Consider the following 15,879-nt stretch of genomic DNA (forward strand, 5'->3'; position numbering starts at 1 on the left):
GCCAGTACAACACAGTTTTGTTTACTGTAGCTTTGCAGTAGGTTTTGACATTGAATTGTATGAGTCCTCCAACTGTTCTTCTCATTCAGGATTGTTTTGAATGTTAGGGATCTCTTGAAATTTTGTATGAATTTATGGTTAGCTTGTCATTTCTGCAAAAAAAGGACATTAAGGGTTTGATGAAGAAGGTATTGAATAAATATTTTGTTCTTTTTGATGCTGTCATAAATTGAACTTTTTCATAAATTTTATTTTTGGTTTTTTTCATTGCTACGATATAGAAATACAACTGCTTAAAAAAAAGAAATACAGCTGCTTTTTGAATGTTGATTTTGTATTATGCAACTTTGCTGAATTTATTTATCAGCTCTACTAGATTGTTTTGTGGATTCTTTAGGATTTTCTTTATATGAGATCATGGCATCCATAAATGCAATAGATTTAATTTTACTTCTTTCCTTCCAATTTAGATACCTTTATTTCTTTTTCTTGCCTAATTGCCCTGGCTAGAACTTCCAGTACACTGTCAAATACAAGTGGTAAGAGTGGACTTGCTTTTCTTGTTCCTGATCTGAGTGGGATGTTAGCTTTGGGTTTTTCACTTTTGTCACTTTAAGGAGGTTATCTTCTATGTCTAGTTTGTTGAGTATATTATCATGGAAGAGAGTGGGATTTTGTCAGATGCTTTTTCTACATCAGGATGATCATGTAGTTTCCTTCCTTCATTCCATAAATGTGATGTATTATATTGGTGCATTTTCTTATGTTGAGCCACCTTGTATTCTTGAGGAAAGCCTACTTGGTCATGGTGTGTAATCCTTTTATTTTGCTGTGGGATTCGTTTGCTTGTGTTCTGTTGATGATTTTTCCATCTTTGTTAAGGATACTGGTCTACAGTTTTCTTTTTGGTGTTTGTGATGCTTTTGTCGATCTTTGGTGTCATGGTAGTTTGACCTCACAGATACATTAGAAAAAGTTGCCTCATCCTCCATTTCTTGTATTCTCTTCTTCCATTTCTTAGAAGAGGAAACATTGATGTTAATTATTCTTGAAATGTTTGGTAGAATCTGGTCCTAGGCTTTTTTGTTTGAAGTTTTTGTTTTGTTTTGTAAGGTTTTCTTTACTTATTTGATAAAGAGAGACAGAGCATTCATGGCAGGGGAAGGGGAGGAAAGAGAAAATCCCAAGCAGACTCCCCACTGAGTGCAGAGCCCCACACAGGGCTGGATCCTGTAACCCTAAGATCATCACCTGAACTGAAAGCAAGAGTTGAGACGTTTAACCAACTGAACCACCCAGGTGCCCCTGTTGGAAGGTTTTTTTTGTTTGGGGGTTGTTTTTCTTAAAAAAGTGTATTTATTTGAGAGAGCACATGAGCAGGGGGGTCAGAGGACAGACTCCCCACTGTGCAGGTAGCCCAATGCAGGGCTTAATCCCAGGACCCTGAGATCACAACCCAAGCCAAAATCAGATACTTAATCAACTGAGCCAGCCAGGTACCCCTGGAAGTTTTTTGATTAGTGATTCAGTTCCTTGTTATAGATTGGTCGGTGGTGGGAGGGGGGGTGTGCTTGGGTCTTTTCAGATTTTCTAGATTTCTTTTTTTTTTTTTTAATTTTATTTATTTATGATAGTCACAGAGAGCGAGAGAGAGAGAGGCAGAGACACAGGCAGAGGGAGAAGCAGGCTCCATGCACCGGGAGCCCGATGTGGGATTTGATCCCGGGTCTCCAGGATCGCGCCCCGGGCCAAAGGCAGGCGCCAAACCGCTGTGCCACCCAGGGATCCCTAGATTTCTTTTAAAAAAAATTTCTTTTAGATTTTCTTCTGGTAACAGTTTGATAATTTGAATATTCCTAGAAATTTGTCCATTTCATCTAGATTATCTGTTTTGTTGTCATACAGTTGTATTCTCTTATAATCCTTTTTATTTCTGCAATGATGATAGGTTTTTGGGTTTGTTTGTTTTTTTAAGACTTTATTTATTCATGAAAAACACAGGCAGAAGGAGAAGCAGGTTACCTGTGGGTAGCCTGTTGCAGGACTTTTTCCCAGCACCCTGGGATCATGACCTGAGCCAAAGGCAGAGGCTCAGCCACTGAGCCACCCAGGTGCCCCTGTAAGGACGATGGTTGATGTTCCCATTTTCAATCCTGATTTTAGTAATGTGAGTCTTTTTTTTGTTGTTGTTGGTCATTCTAGCTAAAGGTTTGTTGGTTTTGTTATCTTTTGGAACAAACAACTTTTGATTTTGTTGCTTCTATGTATTGTTTTTCTACTCTTTATTTACCTCCACTTGAATCTTCATTGGTCATATCTCTGTAGTAGCTTTGGGTTTAGTTTGCTCTTCTTTTTGTAATTCTTTAGGATATAAAGTTTGGTTATTGGTGTGAGATATTTTTTCTTTTTTCATATGAATATGACTATATATTTCCCTATGAATACTGCTTTCCCTGTATCCTATAAGTTTTTATATTGTGATACCTCCTTTGACACATTGGTTGTTTAAGAGTGTGTTAATTTTCACATCTTTGAAATCTCCATATTTCCTTTTTTTTTTTAAGATTTTATTTTTAATTAATCTCTACAACCCGTGTGGGACTCCAACCTCCAACTCCAGGATTAAGAGTTGCACACTCCACCAAATGAGCCAGCCAGGCGCCCTGTCTCTATATTTCCTTCTGTTGTTGATTTCTAATTTCATTCCATTGTGGTCTGAAAAAAAAATTTTTTTTATGATCTTAGTCTTTTAAACTTACTAAGGCTTAGTTTTTGACCTAAAATAAGGTATCTCCTGGAAAATGTTCCATATGCACTTGAGAAGAATGTATTCTGTTGTGGAATGGAATGTTCTGTAGCTGTCTGTTAGATCTGGTTATTTTATAGTAGTGTTCAAGTTCTCTATTTCCTTAGTAATCTTCTGTGTGATAGTTGTATCTGTTACTATGAGTGGGATATTAAAGCTTCCAACTGTTATTTTAGAGCTGTATTTCTCCCCTTAGTTGTATCAGTTTTTACTTGATCTGTGTTGATATTATATTGTTAGGTATCTAGATGTTTTGTAAAGGTTATATCTTATTGATGAATTGATGTTTTTGATTTAAAGTCTTTTTTCCCTGATATTAGTAGAGCCGCTCAGCTCTCTTTGGTTATTATTTACATGGCATATCATTTTTCAAACTTTGACTTTCAATCTAGTATCTTTGGATTTAAAGTGAGGTTTGTAGACAGCATATATAAATCTTCCTAGACTTACAATGGGCTTATGTTCCAATAAACCCATTGTAAGTTGGAAATTTTATAACTCTACATGTATTGAATACACCTGACCTATTGAACATTATATTAAGATTTTATTTATTTGAGAGAGAAAGCAAGGAGAAGAGAAGAAAGAGAAGCAGACTCCTTGCTGAGCATGGAGCCCGATGCAGGGCTCAATCCCAGGACTCTGGGATCATGACCTGAGCCAAAGGCAGACACTTAAGCAACTGAGCCACACAGGTGCCCCTTAAGCTATTATTAATAAGGAAGCACTTCTGCCATTTTACTGTTTGTTTTCTGTAAGTCATATCTCTTCCTCCTAATTACCACCTTTTTTGGGGGTTTAGTTGATTTTTTTGGTCTAGTATATTGTTTTGATTCCTTTCTCATTTCAAAAAAATATATATACACTCATATATATATAATTTCTTTAGTTGATGCTCTGAGGGTTACAATTCCAAGTCTAGTTTGAATCAGTACCAGCTTCAGTAATATGCAGAAACTTTGCTCCTAGAACAGCTCTGTTCCTTTCTCTTTGTTATTGTCACACCTTACAGCTTTATACATTGTGTGCCCATTGATGCAGATTTAGAATTATTTTATGCATTTGAGTTTTAAACCATTTAAAGAGAAAGATTACAAATCAAATACAATAATTTTAACTTTTATATTTACCTATGTAGCTACCTTTCACAGAGTTCCTTTATTTCTATGACTTTGAGTTACTGTGTAGCATCCTTTCCTTTCAGCTGATGGACTTTAGCATTTCTTGTAAGGAAGGTTTAGTAGCAACAAACTCTCAGTTTTTCTTTTTCTGAGATTTCCTGAATGTAAAATTCTTGCTTGACAGTTTTTTTCTTTCAGCCCTTTAAATATGTCATCCTACTGCCTTTTGGCACAGATAGTTTCTAATTAGAAATTAGCTTTTAGTCTCATTGAGGAGCCTTACTATGTGATGAGTTGCTTCTCTTTTGCTGCTTTCAATACTCTTTATAATTGACTTTCAACACTTAGATTAAAATGTGTCTGAATATGGATCACAGGTATGTCATAAATGAAGTTTATTGAGCTGCTTGGATGTAAGATTTATGTCTCGTCAAATTTAGAAAGTTTTCAACCATTTCTTCAAATATTCTTTGTCTCCTCTCCTTGTGGGACTCTGCTGTTTGTATGATTGTACACTTGATGGTGTCCCACAGGTCTTGTAGGAACTTCTTCATTATTTCTTTTTTTTTAAGATTTTATTTATTTTTTCATGAAAGAGACACAGAGGGGCAGAGACACTCAACCACTGAGCCAACCAGGTGCCCCCCTCTTTGTATTTCTTCATTCTTTTTTCTTACTGCTGTCCCACAAAGTAGATGATCTCAGTTGACCTATCTTCAAGTTTGTTGGTTCTCTTTTCTGACGGCTCAAATTTCTTATACCCCTCTACTGAATTTTTTGTTTCAGTTATTGTACTTTTCCAGAATTTTGGCATGCTGCTTTTCCATAATTTCCATTTCTTTATTGATATTCTCTTTTTGATGAGACATTGTTATTCTGTTCTCTCCCCGCATCTCCTGCGCCCATAGTTTCCTTTAGCTATTTGAGCCTATTTAAAACAGTTGATTTGAGGGCAGCCCGAGTGGCTCAGTGGTTTAGTGCCACCTTCAGCCCAGGGCATGATCCTGGAGACCTGGAATCGAGTCCCATGTCAGGCTCCCTGCATGGAGCCTGCTTCTCCCTCTGCCTGTGTCTCTGCCGCTCTCTGTATGTCTCTCATGAATAAATAAATTAAAACAAAACACTTGATTTGAAGTCTTCACTAGGGTGCCTTTGTGGCTTTGTTGGTTAAATGTCTACCTTTGGCTCAGGTCGTGATCCCGGGGCCCTGCGATTGAGCCCCACATTGGGCTCCCTGCTCGATGGGGAGCCTGCTTCTTCTCCCTCTGCCATTCCCTCCTTCTTGTGCTTACCCCCCCAAATAAATAAATAAATAAAATCTTAAAAAAAAATTAAGTCTTACTTTACTAGAGGAGACCTAACAATTTATATGACTTTTTTCTTATGAATGGACCATATTCTTTTTTTGCATGCCTCATTAATTTTTGGTGAATACTGGACACTTTTTTTGTTGTTTGACAGAATTTTTTCTCCATAGTACCAGTTATTCCTCCAGGTTTCTTTTATTTCTTTTGTCTTTTTCTTTTGATCCTTTGCTTTTTATTCACATTTAAGAACATGACACTAGGGCAGCCCCGTGGCTCAGCGGTTTAGTGCCGCCTTCAGCCTGGGGTGTGGTCCTGGAGACCTGGGATCGAGTCCCACGTCAGGCTCCCTGCATGGAGCCTGCTTCTCCCTCTGCCTGTGTCTCTGTCTCTCTCTTTCTCTCTCTCTCTCTCTCTCTCTCTGTGTCTCTCATAAATAAATAAATAAAATCTTAAAAAAAAAAAAAGAACATGACACTAAAAGCTACTCTTTTGGGTCAGACACATTTTTTTTCTTTTTTTTTCCCCAAGTAGATGCCATGCTCAGCATGGAACCGAACATGGTGAACTCACAACCCTTAAGATCAAGAGTCAGACACTTAACTGACTCAGCTACCCAGGATCCCCTGGCCATACATATTTATGATTTATAGACCCCATTCATAGAGTGATTAGGTAGGGACATTTCAAGGGGGAACCCTCAGTTGTCAGCATGTGTAGTTTTTTTACTCTCTGGTTGGCTGCCAGTGCTTTAGTACTGTTCTGAACCCTGGAAAGGGAAGCTAGGATTCTCATTGTTAACTTATACATACCCTCATTTAATCCTCTTTTTGTGTGTGTATTTTACACTTTAAGTTTTTTTTTTTAAGATTTTATTTATTATTTGAGAGAGAGAGAACAAGTGAAGGGGAGGGGCAGAGGGAAGAGGAGAGGCAGACTCCTGGAAGAGCCCCATGTGGCGCTTGATCCCAGGACCCTGAGATCGTGACTTGAGCCAAAGGCAGACACTTAAGCAACCAACTCACGCAGGCACTTAAGTTTTTAAATTGTTTTTGAAGTATAGTTGACCTTCAAATTATATTAGTTTCAGGTATATAACAGTGATTTAGCATGATATGCAGTACTTGCTCACCATGATAAGTGTAGTTACCATCTGTCACCATACAAAGTTATTAAAATAAAATTGACTATATTCCCTCTGCTATAGTTTTTTCTATCCCTGTGACTTATTTTATAACTGTATCTCTTATTAATCCCCTTGAACTCTTTGATACATTTGCTTCTATGTATCACCTGTCTCAGAATCCAGAGCCACTTTGGCTCATCCTTTCCAGAACAAGGGACTTGTCACCACCCATTGTATCTTCAACCCTACTTGAGTACCTCTGACTTCAGAGTCTTACATTTTACTAACTGAGCTAGCTGGTCTACTTAACTTGAAAGGTATTTTTTTAGTACTTCCAGTTCCTGAGCCTTAAGTACAAATTAACTTGTTTTTCATTGGCTTTTCTCGTAACAAATTGCTGTTTCAGTTTCTTCTGCCATACTGAATTGAATCAATTACCAGTATCCATCTACTTTTCATATTTTAAAATATCAACATCTCTTTAGTGATATTAAAACTATCCCCTATTTTCTTTTCTTGTGGGTTTATGTTATTTTTATTCCTTTATTCTCATAGGAATTTCAGGAGGAGGAGAGATTAACACATTTTTCAGTCCTTCCTATTTAAGAAGGACTTTCTAAACTTACAGTATAGGACATCATAGAGGAAAAAGATTAATTTCACCCCTGGGGGAAGATGTGACATTTATACGTAACTTAAGATTATTAAAAAGTAGGGGATCCCTGGGTGGCGCAGTGGTTTGGCGCCTGCCTTTGGCCCAGGGTGCGATCCTGGAGACCCGGGATCGAATCCCACGTCGGGCTCCTGGTGCATGGAGCCTGCTTCTCCCTCTGCCTGTGTCTCTGCCTCTCTCTCTCTCTCACTGTGTGCCTATCATAAATAAATAAAAATTAAAAAAAAGATTATTAAAAAGTAAAAAAAAATTATTAAAAAGTGAATAGCAGACTGGGATATATGTAACAAATATGACATAGAGTAATACTCCTGGTATATAAAGAATTCAAATGTAAATATATAAGAAAACACTAGGGGCAGCAGCTCTTTCTGCCCACAGATTGTGTCCCTATCCTTTAATAAAATCCTCTTTTTGCACCAAAAAAAAAAAAAAAAGAAAGAAAACACTAGCCTCCGAAAGATAAATGGGCCAAGAATACAAAGAGGAATTTACAAATATACACAAATCCCTGATTTTCAGTATCATTAATAGAAATACATGCCAAAACAAGTTTTCTTTTCATACATTTTTTTAAGACAGGGAGAGAGAGAGAGGAAGGGAAGGGGAGCAGGAAAGGGCAGAGGGAGAGGAAGAGAGAATCTTAAGCAGTCTCCCCACCTAGCATGGAGCCTGACAGGGAGGTTGATCTTACAACACTGAGATTATGACCTGAACTGAAATTAACAGTCTGGCACTTAACTGACTGAGCCATCCAGGTGCCCCAAGTTTTCATTTCTTAACTCAGAAATGTGTGTTTGTTTGTATACACACATTTCAAATGTATGTATAAATGTGGAAAGATACACATTTTCCTGGACTACAAATGGCAGTATAAATTGGAGTAGGTGTGAACAGAAACAGTTTGGGGGTATGCTTAACTGTCATTTGACTTGGAAAGTCTTACAAAGTAGAATTTATCCTAAGCAAATATTCCGAACTGTGGGCAAAAATATATGCAGAAATGGTGGGGTGCCCTGGGTGGCTCAGTCTGCTAAGCATCCAACTCTTGGTTTTGACTCAGGTCATGAACTCAGGATTGTTGAGAATCAGCTCCACTTGGGGTTCCATACTCAGTGCTGAGTCTGCTTGAGATTCTCTCCCTCTCCCTGCACCTCTGTCCCTCCCCCTGCTTGCACATGCACCCACTTGTTCATGCTTGCTCACTCTCTAAAATAAATGAATAAATAGAATCTTTAAAAACATATATAGATATAGATATGAAGAAATGATACCATCTTATTTTGAATATTATTAGCTAGTTGAAATAACATGTATTGTGCCTTTACTATATGCTGCAGGAACTAGGCTACAACAATCTTATGAGATAAACTCTGGGATTTTTTAAAAGATTTTATTTGTGAGAGAGAGAGAGAGAGAGAGTGAGAGAGAGTTGGGAAAGGAGCAGAAGGAGAGGGAGAAGCAGATTCCCCACTGAGCAGGGAGCCTGAGGCAGGGCTCAGTTTTGGGACTCCGGGATTATGATCTGAGCTGAAGGCAGACATTTAACAGACTGAGCCACCCAGATGCCCTGAGATACTGTTTATATCTTTAAAAACACTGAAGTTATGGGGTGCTTGGGTGGCTCAGTTCAATAAGCATCTGCCTTCAGCTCAGGTCATGGTTTCAGGGTCCTGGGATGGAGCCCCACATGAGGCTCCTTCCTCATTGGGAAGTCTGCTTCTCCCTCTCCCTCTGCTCCTCCTACCACCTGTGCACTCTCTCTTGCTCACTCTCTCTGAAACAAAATCCTACAAAACAAAAACACTGAGGCTAGATAGTGAAAGAACCAGGTCTGGAGGCCCAAATCTGACCGAAAAAAAAAAAAGTTTTCCTCTTAACTATCATGCTCACTGAATTTGCCATGACCATATATTTCTTTCTTTCTTTCTTTTTTTTAAGATTTTATTTATTTTTTCATGAGAGACATACACACAGAGGGAGGCACAGAGACATGGGCAGAGGGAGAAGCAGGCCCCATGCAGGGAGCCCAATGGAGGACTCTATCCGGGGTCTCCAGGATCACGCCCTGGGCCAAAGGCAAGGGCCAAACCGCTGAGCCACCTGGGCTGCCCTGACCATATATTTCTTTTCTAAAGATAGAGGGAAATAAGCATTGTGATTTTCAGTGTTTTAATAATATAAAAGTCCAGCTATAGTAAAATAGCTAATTTAGCAGACCTTGGTACTTTTATATGAGTGATCTGCAACCATTAAAAATCATGTTCTATGGGGCCGCTGGGTAGCGCAGTTGAACATCCAACTCTTAATCTCGCTCAGGTCTTGATCTCAGGGTCCTGAGTTCAAGCCCCGCATTGGGCTCCATTGCTGGCTGTGGAGCATACCTTAAAAAATAAAAAAGTAAAATTACATAAATAAAGATCATGTTCTAGAATAATATTTAATGACTCAAGAAAATACGATTAGAAAAAGAAAACCTTAACATTATATAATGTTTTTAAATTATTTTTTGAACTTACAGTGGATAGAAGTACATAAAAATACTTTTTAAATCGTTGTTTCTAAGTAATTGCATTACAGGCATTCATTTTCTTTATGCTTTTTGTTTTCCAAATTTTGAGTGTGTATAATTATTTAAATCAGATTAAATGTTCTAGTAGTCATTTCATTTATTAATTTAATGCTTAATGATGTGGAAATGCTTGTATTTCCAGGGGGGAAAAAGCTACTTGTGAAGTTATACATTTAGTATGATTTTAGCTAGGTCTTAATTTTGTCTTAGAAAATATATTAGATGGGACTTTGTAGAAATACTAACAGTGATATTATCCCAGGGAGATGTGATTGAGAATGGGCTTTTTTCTTGTTATTCATTACTTTTTTCTGTGTCTTCAAAATTTTCTACTACAAGTATGTGTTTTTGCCATCAGAAAAATTTATTATTTTAACAAGTCGTCGTCTTTTACTTTTAGACATTTGAAGACAGTGATTTGTTTCATTTGATTGGTGTTATCTGTGGATTAGCAATTTATAATTTTACTATTGTGGACCTCCACTTTCCTTTGGCTTTATATAAGAAACTGCTGAAAAAGAAGCCATCCTTGGATGATTTGAAGGAACTAGTGCCTGATGTTGGGAGGTTAGTAATAAAAAGTGACAAGGGTTTAGGTAATAGGGAATGGAGAAGGTACAGAAAGCTTTCCTTTTAGGAATAATTGTATTTTGTTCTTTTTGTATTTCCAAAATAAACAAAATGCTGTTCTGATATTGGAGAATTCTTTGTGTCACTCAGATCCAAAATTCTCTACTAAAAGACTTATATGTATAGAACCATTTGCTAAATTTTTAGTAATTTAAGAATATTTTGCAAATATTGGATAATAAACTTACAGAGATAATGTTTCCTGAAAGTAGTTAATTTATTCATTTGGACTTCTGATTATCTTCATTCCTAGATGGAATATGTAAAGTTTCTTTTTATTTGTTACATTAAATGGAATAAAAACTGTATATATATATTTTTTTAAAAACTGTATATAAGTAAGAACAAATGTTGAAAATGGATGGATACATGCCTTTTGTATTCAGAAGAGAAAAACTTAGAGTGATTTTTTTCTTCATAATTGTTCATTAACTGTTGTACAATTGCTCATTGTACATCTGCCATTCTGAAACAAATATAAAAGTACAGATTAATAAGGATTTTATCAAGAATGAATGAGAAATACATTTATTTGTAACCAAAATAGCCAAAATACCAACAATGTTTTACCTCAAAGAAACATGTATATTGTTTTGCAGAAGCATGCAACAGTTACTGGATTATCCAGAAGATGATGTTGAGGAAACATTTTGTCTTAATTTTACGGTAAGATGGAAAGACAGAATAGCCTGATTGCTTATCATCTCTTTTACTTAACAGCTGTGCCTTATGGTTTTTGTTTTATTTTGATGGGTGGAATTTTTAACCCTTTTGCTAACATTTATTGAGCATTAACTATATTCTAGTCACAGTACGTACATTATTTCGTTTAATCCTCATAATAGTCCTATGAGATTAGTATTATTATCCTTATTTTATAGATGAAGAAAACTGAAAACAATCATTACATGTCAGAAATAATATGTATATCCAGGTCTGTGACTTCAAAGCCTAGTGCTCTATTATTATGCTAAAGATCCTTTACAAATACAAGACCTCTTTATTCAAGTACTTGTTTTTTGAGTCTGCAATTATAAGAATGTTTAGAGAAGCAAAGGTTACTGGACTCTAGAATATTCAGTAATGAACTTACCACTTAAAAGATTAATTCCTACTCAGACATCTCTTTCTGCTTCATACTACTATTTATCCTTGCCCATTTATCTTACTTTTGAAATGACATACTACAGCCAAATGCAAATATGTTGGAATGTTATTTGGAAAATGAAATTGCAAATCTTGTCAAAAATACAGAATTTTGTTAATTCTTTGAATGGGGATGTTGAATAACTTACCCATCCATGTGCAAAGCCATTGAGAAACCAGGATCTGGCAAAAGTAGACAGTTGGCAAAGAAGAGAAAATCAGCAAGGATTATAAGAAGACACTTCAGAATGGAAAGATTTGAATATTATAAATTAGACTCTTGGGAAAATGATAAAAATCTTTGGTTTTCTATTCAAAAACTTTTGTATTTGTTTGCTTTCCCCTCAAATAGTCCTCTTTATGATCTTGTGATCAAATCTGACAGATAACCATATTCTGCTATCCCACAGTTTGCCAAAAGAATACATGCCCCTGCAAAAAAAGTTTAGCCATTTTTGATCATTTTAAGAATTGGCACATTGTACAGTTGTAAGAAAATTTAGTAGATTTAAGATGAAATAATTGAGTTTATTTTAATTATTTTTTTTTTAATTTTTTTTTCAAGAAAAAACATCCCCTTTGGCTTTTTTCTATTTACTATGAAATTTTGAGTTCCCTTGTTCAACTGAATGGTTGGTTTTAATGATTTGATTCTTCAATTTCACTTTTAATGATATCAATTATTTTTGAATCTTTATTGATTATCTCAAAGGACTGAAACATTGGGTTCCAAGCAATATAATTTCTAATTTATCAATCACCAAGTTTATGAATACTTAATATATTAATGGTAATTTAAACATTCCTTCCCACTACCATTTCTCTCCCGAAAATTTTCAGTGGCTCTTTAATGCTTGCATAGTAATAGCTCTAGAATGGGCCTCAAGGACATATGTAATCTGACTTTCTTTCTGACTTATGTTGCATCCCGCCAATCATACCAAATTTTATCATGACACACAGTATTCTCTCATACCTTAGCTTTCTGTTTTTTAGGGCCATACATTTTCAGAAGTTGATATTTACTCTTATATCAATCCTACCCAATCTCTTTGCTCGGTCAGAAATCCCTGGTCGATCTTTTGAGAGCCCTATTCATCTTTCTAGGTGCTTTTCAAGTGACATTTCTTCCTCAAGGTCTTTCATACTTCCTCCGCTTAGAAATCAGTGGTTTTTTTCTGTGGTCTGATAGCATTTTGTTCATGTCTCTATTACAGCATTTATTTTATTTTAAGAGTTGTTTACATAACACATTTCTCCTCCTTAACTAGATGGTGAATTCCACAGCAGGGGATTTATTCATCTCTTACCATCCCAATGCCACTGCAATGTTTTATAAATAGCTAGTACCAAAAAAAGTTTTAATAGAAGAGGATAATATTCCAAAAAGAGGGGATAGAAAGAGAAAAGATATAAAGGTGGGAATGGTAATATTAATAGGAAAATTAAATGACCAGTAAGGGAAAGAAAATGTTTCAAAATAATTGACTGTCTTTATAAACCCAATTAATAGCAAACTTTGAAAAACCACCTGTGATCAAGAATGCAAACAAGGCAGGTATTAGGAACACAGGAGTAGCTGTCATGTGAGAAGAATGTGTAGCTGGTCTGGACTGCATACATTTGACACTTGATTCTGTCATGCATATAATGAAAACATTATTTCTAATATTTTACTCCTGTAGTGATTGTTCTAAAGTTTTACACATGATAAATACTTTCTTGATCTTAACTAACTAAACACTTGGTAATTTGTAATTAGTCACAGTAGGACTACCTACAGAGGATGAAAATTTCTAGTTGTAGTCTTACGCAGAATTCACAGATAAGCTTATAATAGTAGCAGAATTTTACCTCAACTTTATTTATTCTTATATTTAATGAGAGAAAGGTAAAATATAATAACAGGTTATTAAAATCTAAGAAGTTTTGAGTCTGACATTGACTTTTTTTAAAAATTTAAATTAATAGATCACAGTTGAAAACTTTGGTGCAACAGAAGTGAAAGAGCTGGTTCTAAATGGTGCAGACACAGCTGTTAACAAACAAAATCGGTAAGTGAATTATAGCAGCATCAGTGGTAGTAATAAGATTCCGTAGGCATTTTTCTTCTGTATATAGAAACCTGTCATAGCCTTAAATTTTTACTCAGATAAAACTTACTTTTTGAATGGTTAGTAAGGAAGTAACTGCCTTTTGCTTCTGAAATCTCTTTAAGACATTACTAAAGTTTGGGACAAAAAGATCATAAGCAAAACACAGAGAAGGAAAAGGGGAGAACAGCAAACACATTTTTGGAAACTAGAAAACAGGGTAACTAACTTTAGCTAACCAGAGACAGCAGCAACATAAGATGGACTGGCAGGAGCCAAGAAAGCAGCCAGTTTATACTGGTGAACAAAAGCTTGAGGTATTGAGAATAAAAAACGTTAGAAGTGTATGGGGCTAAATGGGGCTAAAAAACAAAAAAAAGTGTATGGGGCTTAGGGGAATGCTGGAAACAGAAAGATTTCTGTTTTAAAAGCAGTTAGAAACCCATTTTAATTAACGTAGTACTCTGGCAATTTCCCCGTTCTGACCTGGGCAGAAGATTGGAAATTTATCTTCTGGGGAGATTGAACTGAAGGGACTTTGGATATGTTGGGGAGTGCGTGAGGAGACCATATTGGATTTGAGTACAGTTAGGCACAGCCGGGGGTAAGAGGCAGAGCTGAAAACAAGTAGATTGAATCTACAGCTCCAGGTCCTTGACACTGTGTACTGAAGGATTCTTTGGATAAACTGCCTTACTTTTATATATGAATGGATAGCCAAAAATTGATGCCAATTAAGGAAAAACCAAAACAGTTGAAAAGAATGGTAAGAAAAGAGAAACGATGCAGGATGAAGAACTTCAAAAGAAACTGAAAACAGTATTCTCATCTATATGGATTAAAAATTATTTTACTTAAACTTCAAAAATTCAATTAAAAAAATTTCAATTAAAAACTGAAAAAAATTCCCTGAGAAAATTGTTGAAGAAATGGTACAAAAAAACTTGCCAGAATTGAGAAATATGCCTTAAAAGACATGCCTTTAAAATTGAGAGAATGGAAAGTAAAAAAACAAACAAAAAATACCAAGGCTAAATAGGATTTTCAGAATCTCAGGGTAAAAAAGCGCACCATGTACAAAGAATTAAGAATCAAATAACGTCAAACTTCTAAAGAATGACACTGAAGACAGGAGATCAAAATCTGGGGAAAAAAATATTTTTTTAACTTAGAATTCTATATCAAAACTATCAAGTATGTGAGTGTATGTAAAAACATCTTCATACATCCAGAATAGAATCTCAGAGAAATCTACTTCCAGTGCAGTTTTCTCAGGAAGTTAAAGGATGTGTTCTACTAAACAAGGAAATTAAATTAAGAAAGAGAAAGACATGAGATTCAAAAAACAGGATCCAGTATAGAAGAGAGGCAAGGAGGAATCCTTCTGCAAGAAAGAGCAACCAATGTGGGTAAATCAAGAGGATGGAAGGCTCCAGGAGAAAAATATAACTGATGCTCCCTGGAGTTGAATGAATCTAAAGGAGATTGACACTTCTGTTGAAGTTAGGGATGTAGTAAATTAGGGAAGCAAAGGCTCCTTTTTTTTTTTAGTAAAAGTTCTTTTTAAGAAAAGGCAGGTAACTAAAATACTCTAGCTTAATTCTGAATAATATTTATAATCATAAAAATTTTAACAGCAAATAGTGAACCAAAATTGTTATAATGGGAGCTTTTGGGGAGACAGTGAGAGTGGGGCAATTAAGTAAAATGTAAATTCTCACCTTTCACAATACTCAGTTTATTAGATTATATTTTAAATTGAAAATTAAGGAATAACTATAATTAGGTTGTTAAAGTTTGAAGGTAAATATCAGAAGGAATAGCAAAAAGTTAAGTATTTGCCTTCGAATATCAAGAATTTCTAATGGAAAAGTTGCAAGACAGAACTGCTTTATTCTCTTCTACTGTGTTACAGTTCTTTAGACAATGTTAGCTTATTGGCTGTTTTCAGGGACTTTATCCAGATGGTTATAATCCTGGTTCTGCTACTTAGAAACTGTGTAACTGTAGGTAAATTAGTCTATGTCTCCATGCCTCAGTTTCCTTTTCTGTAAAATGGGATGATAAATTGTACCTATTTCATAGGGTTATTTTGAGGATTAAATGAGGCAATAATTCTAAGATGCTTAGAATAGTACTTAGCACATGCACGTGCTCAGTAAATGTTGGCTGTTAGGAATATTACTATTTGACATTTTAAACTGTGCATATGTCTTATTTCAGTAAAAATAAAGCTGTTTTTAAAATAATGTGAAAAAATTAGATCTAACTCTTTAAAAAAATACTGGTTTTGAAAAACTTTGTGATTTAGAAGGAATTTTTTTTCTAGTTTTAAAGTCTCTAGTTTTTTAAGTCTAGTTTAGAAATAATTTAAAGATTTTTTATGTTTGTATTACCAATCCTAGTTA

General features: G+C 35.5%; 1 protein-coding gene across 8 annotated transcripts in view; it reads left to right on the plus strand.

Moving 5' to 3' along the window:
• The window catches only part of HERC4 (HECT and RLD domain containing E3 ubiquitin protein ligase 4), a 137,140-nt gene that overhangs the window by 112,004 nt on the left and 9,257 nt on the right, over positions 1-15,879 (plus strand). For all 8 annotated transcript variants that reach the window (XM_055324901.1, XM_055324895.1, XM_055324894.1 and 5 more), the window contains 3 exons: positions 10,003-10,169; positions 10,832-10,898; positions 13,350-13,432. In XM_055324901.1, the coding sequence (XP_055180876.1) occupies positions 10,003-10,169; positions 10,832-10,898; positions 13,350-13,432 (317 nt within the window). The remainder of the gene's footprint in view (positions 1-10,002; positions 10,170-10,831; positions 10,899-13,349; positions 13,433-15,879) is intronic.

Source organism: Nyctereutes procyonoides, unplaced genomic scaffold, assembly GCF_905146905.1.
Source record: "Nyctereutes procyonoides isolate TBG_1078 unplaced genomic scaffold, NYPRO_anot_genome, whole genome shotgun sequence".
Classification (NCBI taxonomy): Eukaryota; Metazoa; Chordata; class Mammalia; order Carnivora; family Canidae; genus Nyctereutes; species Nyctereutes procyonoides.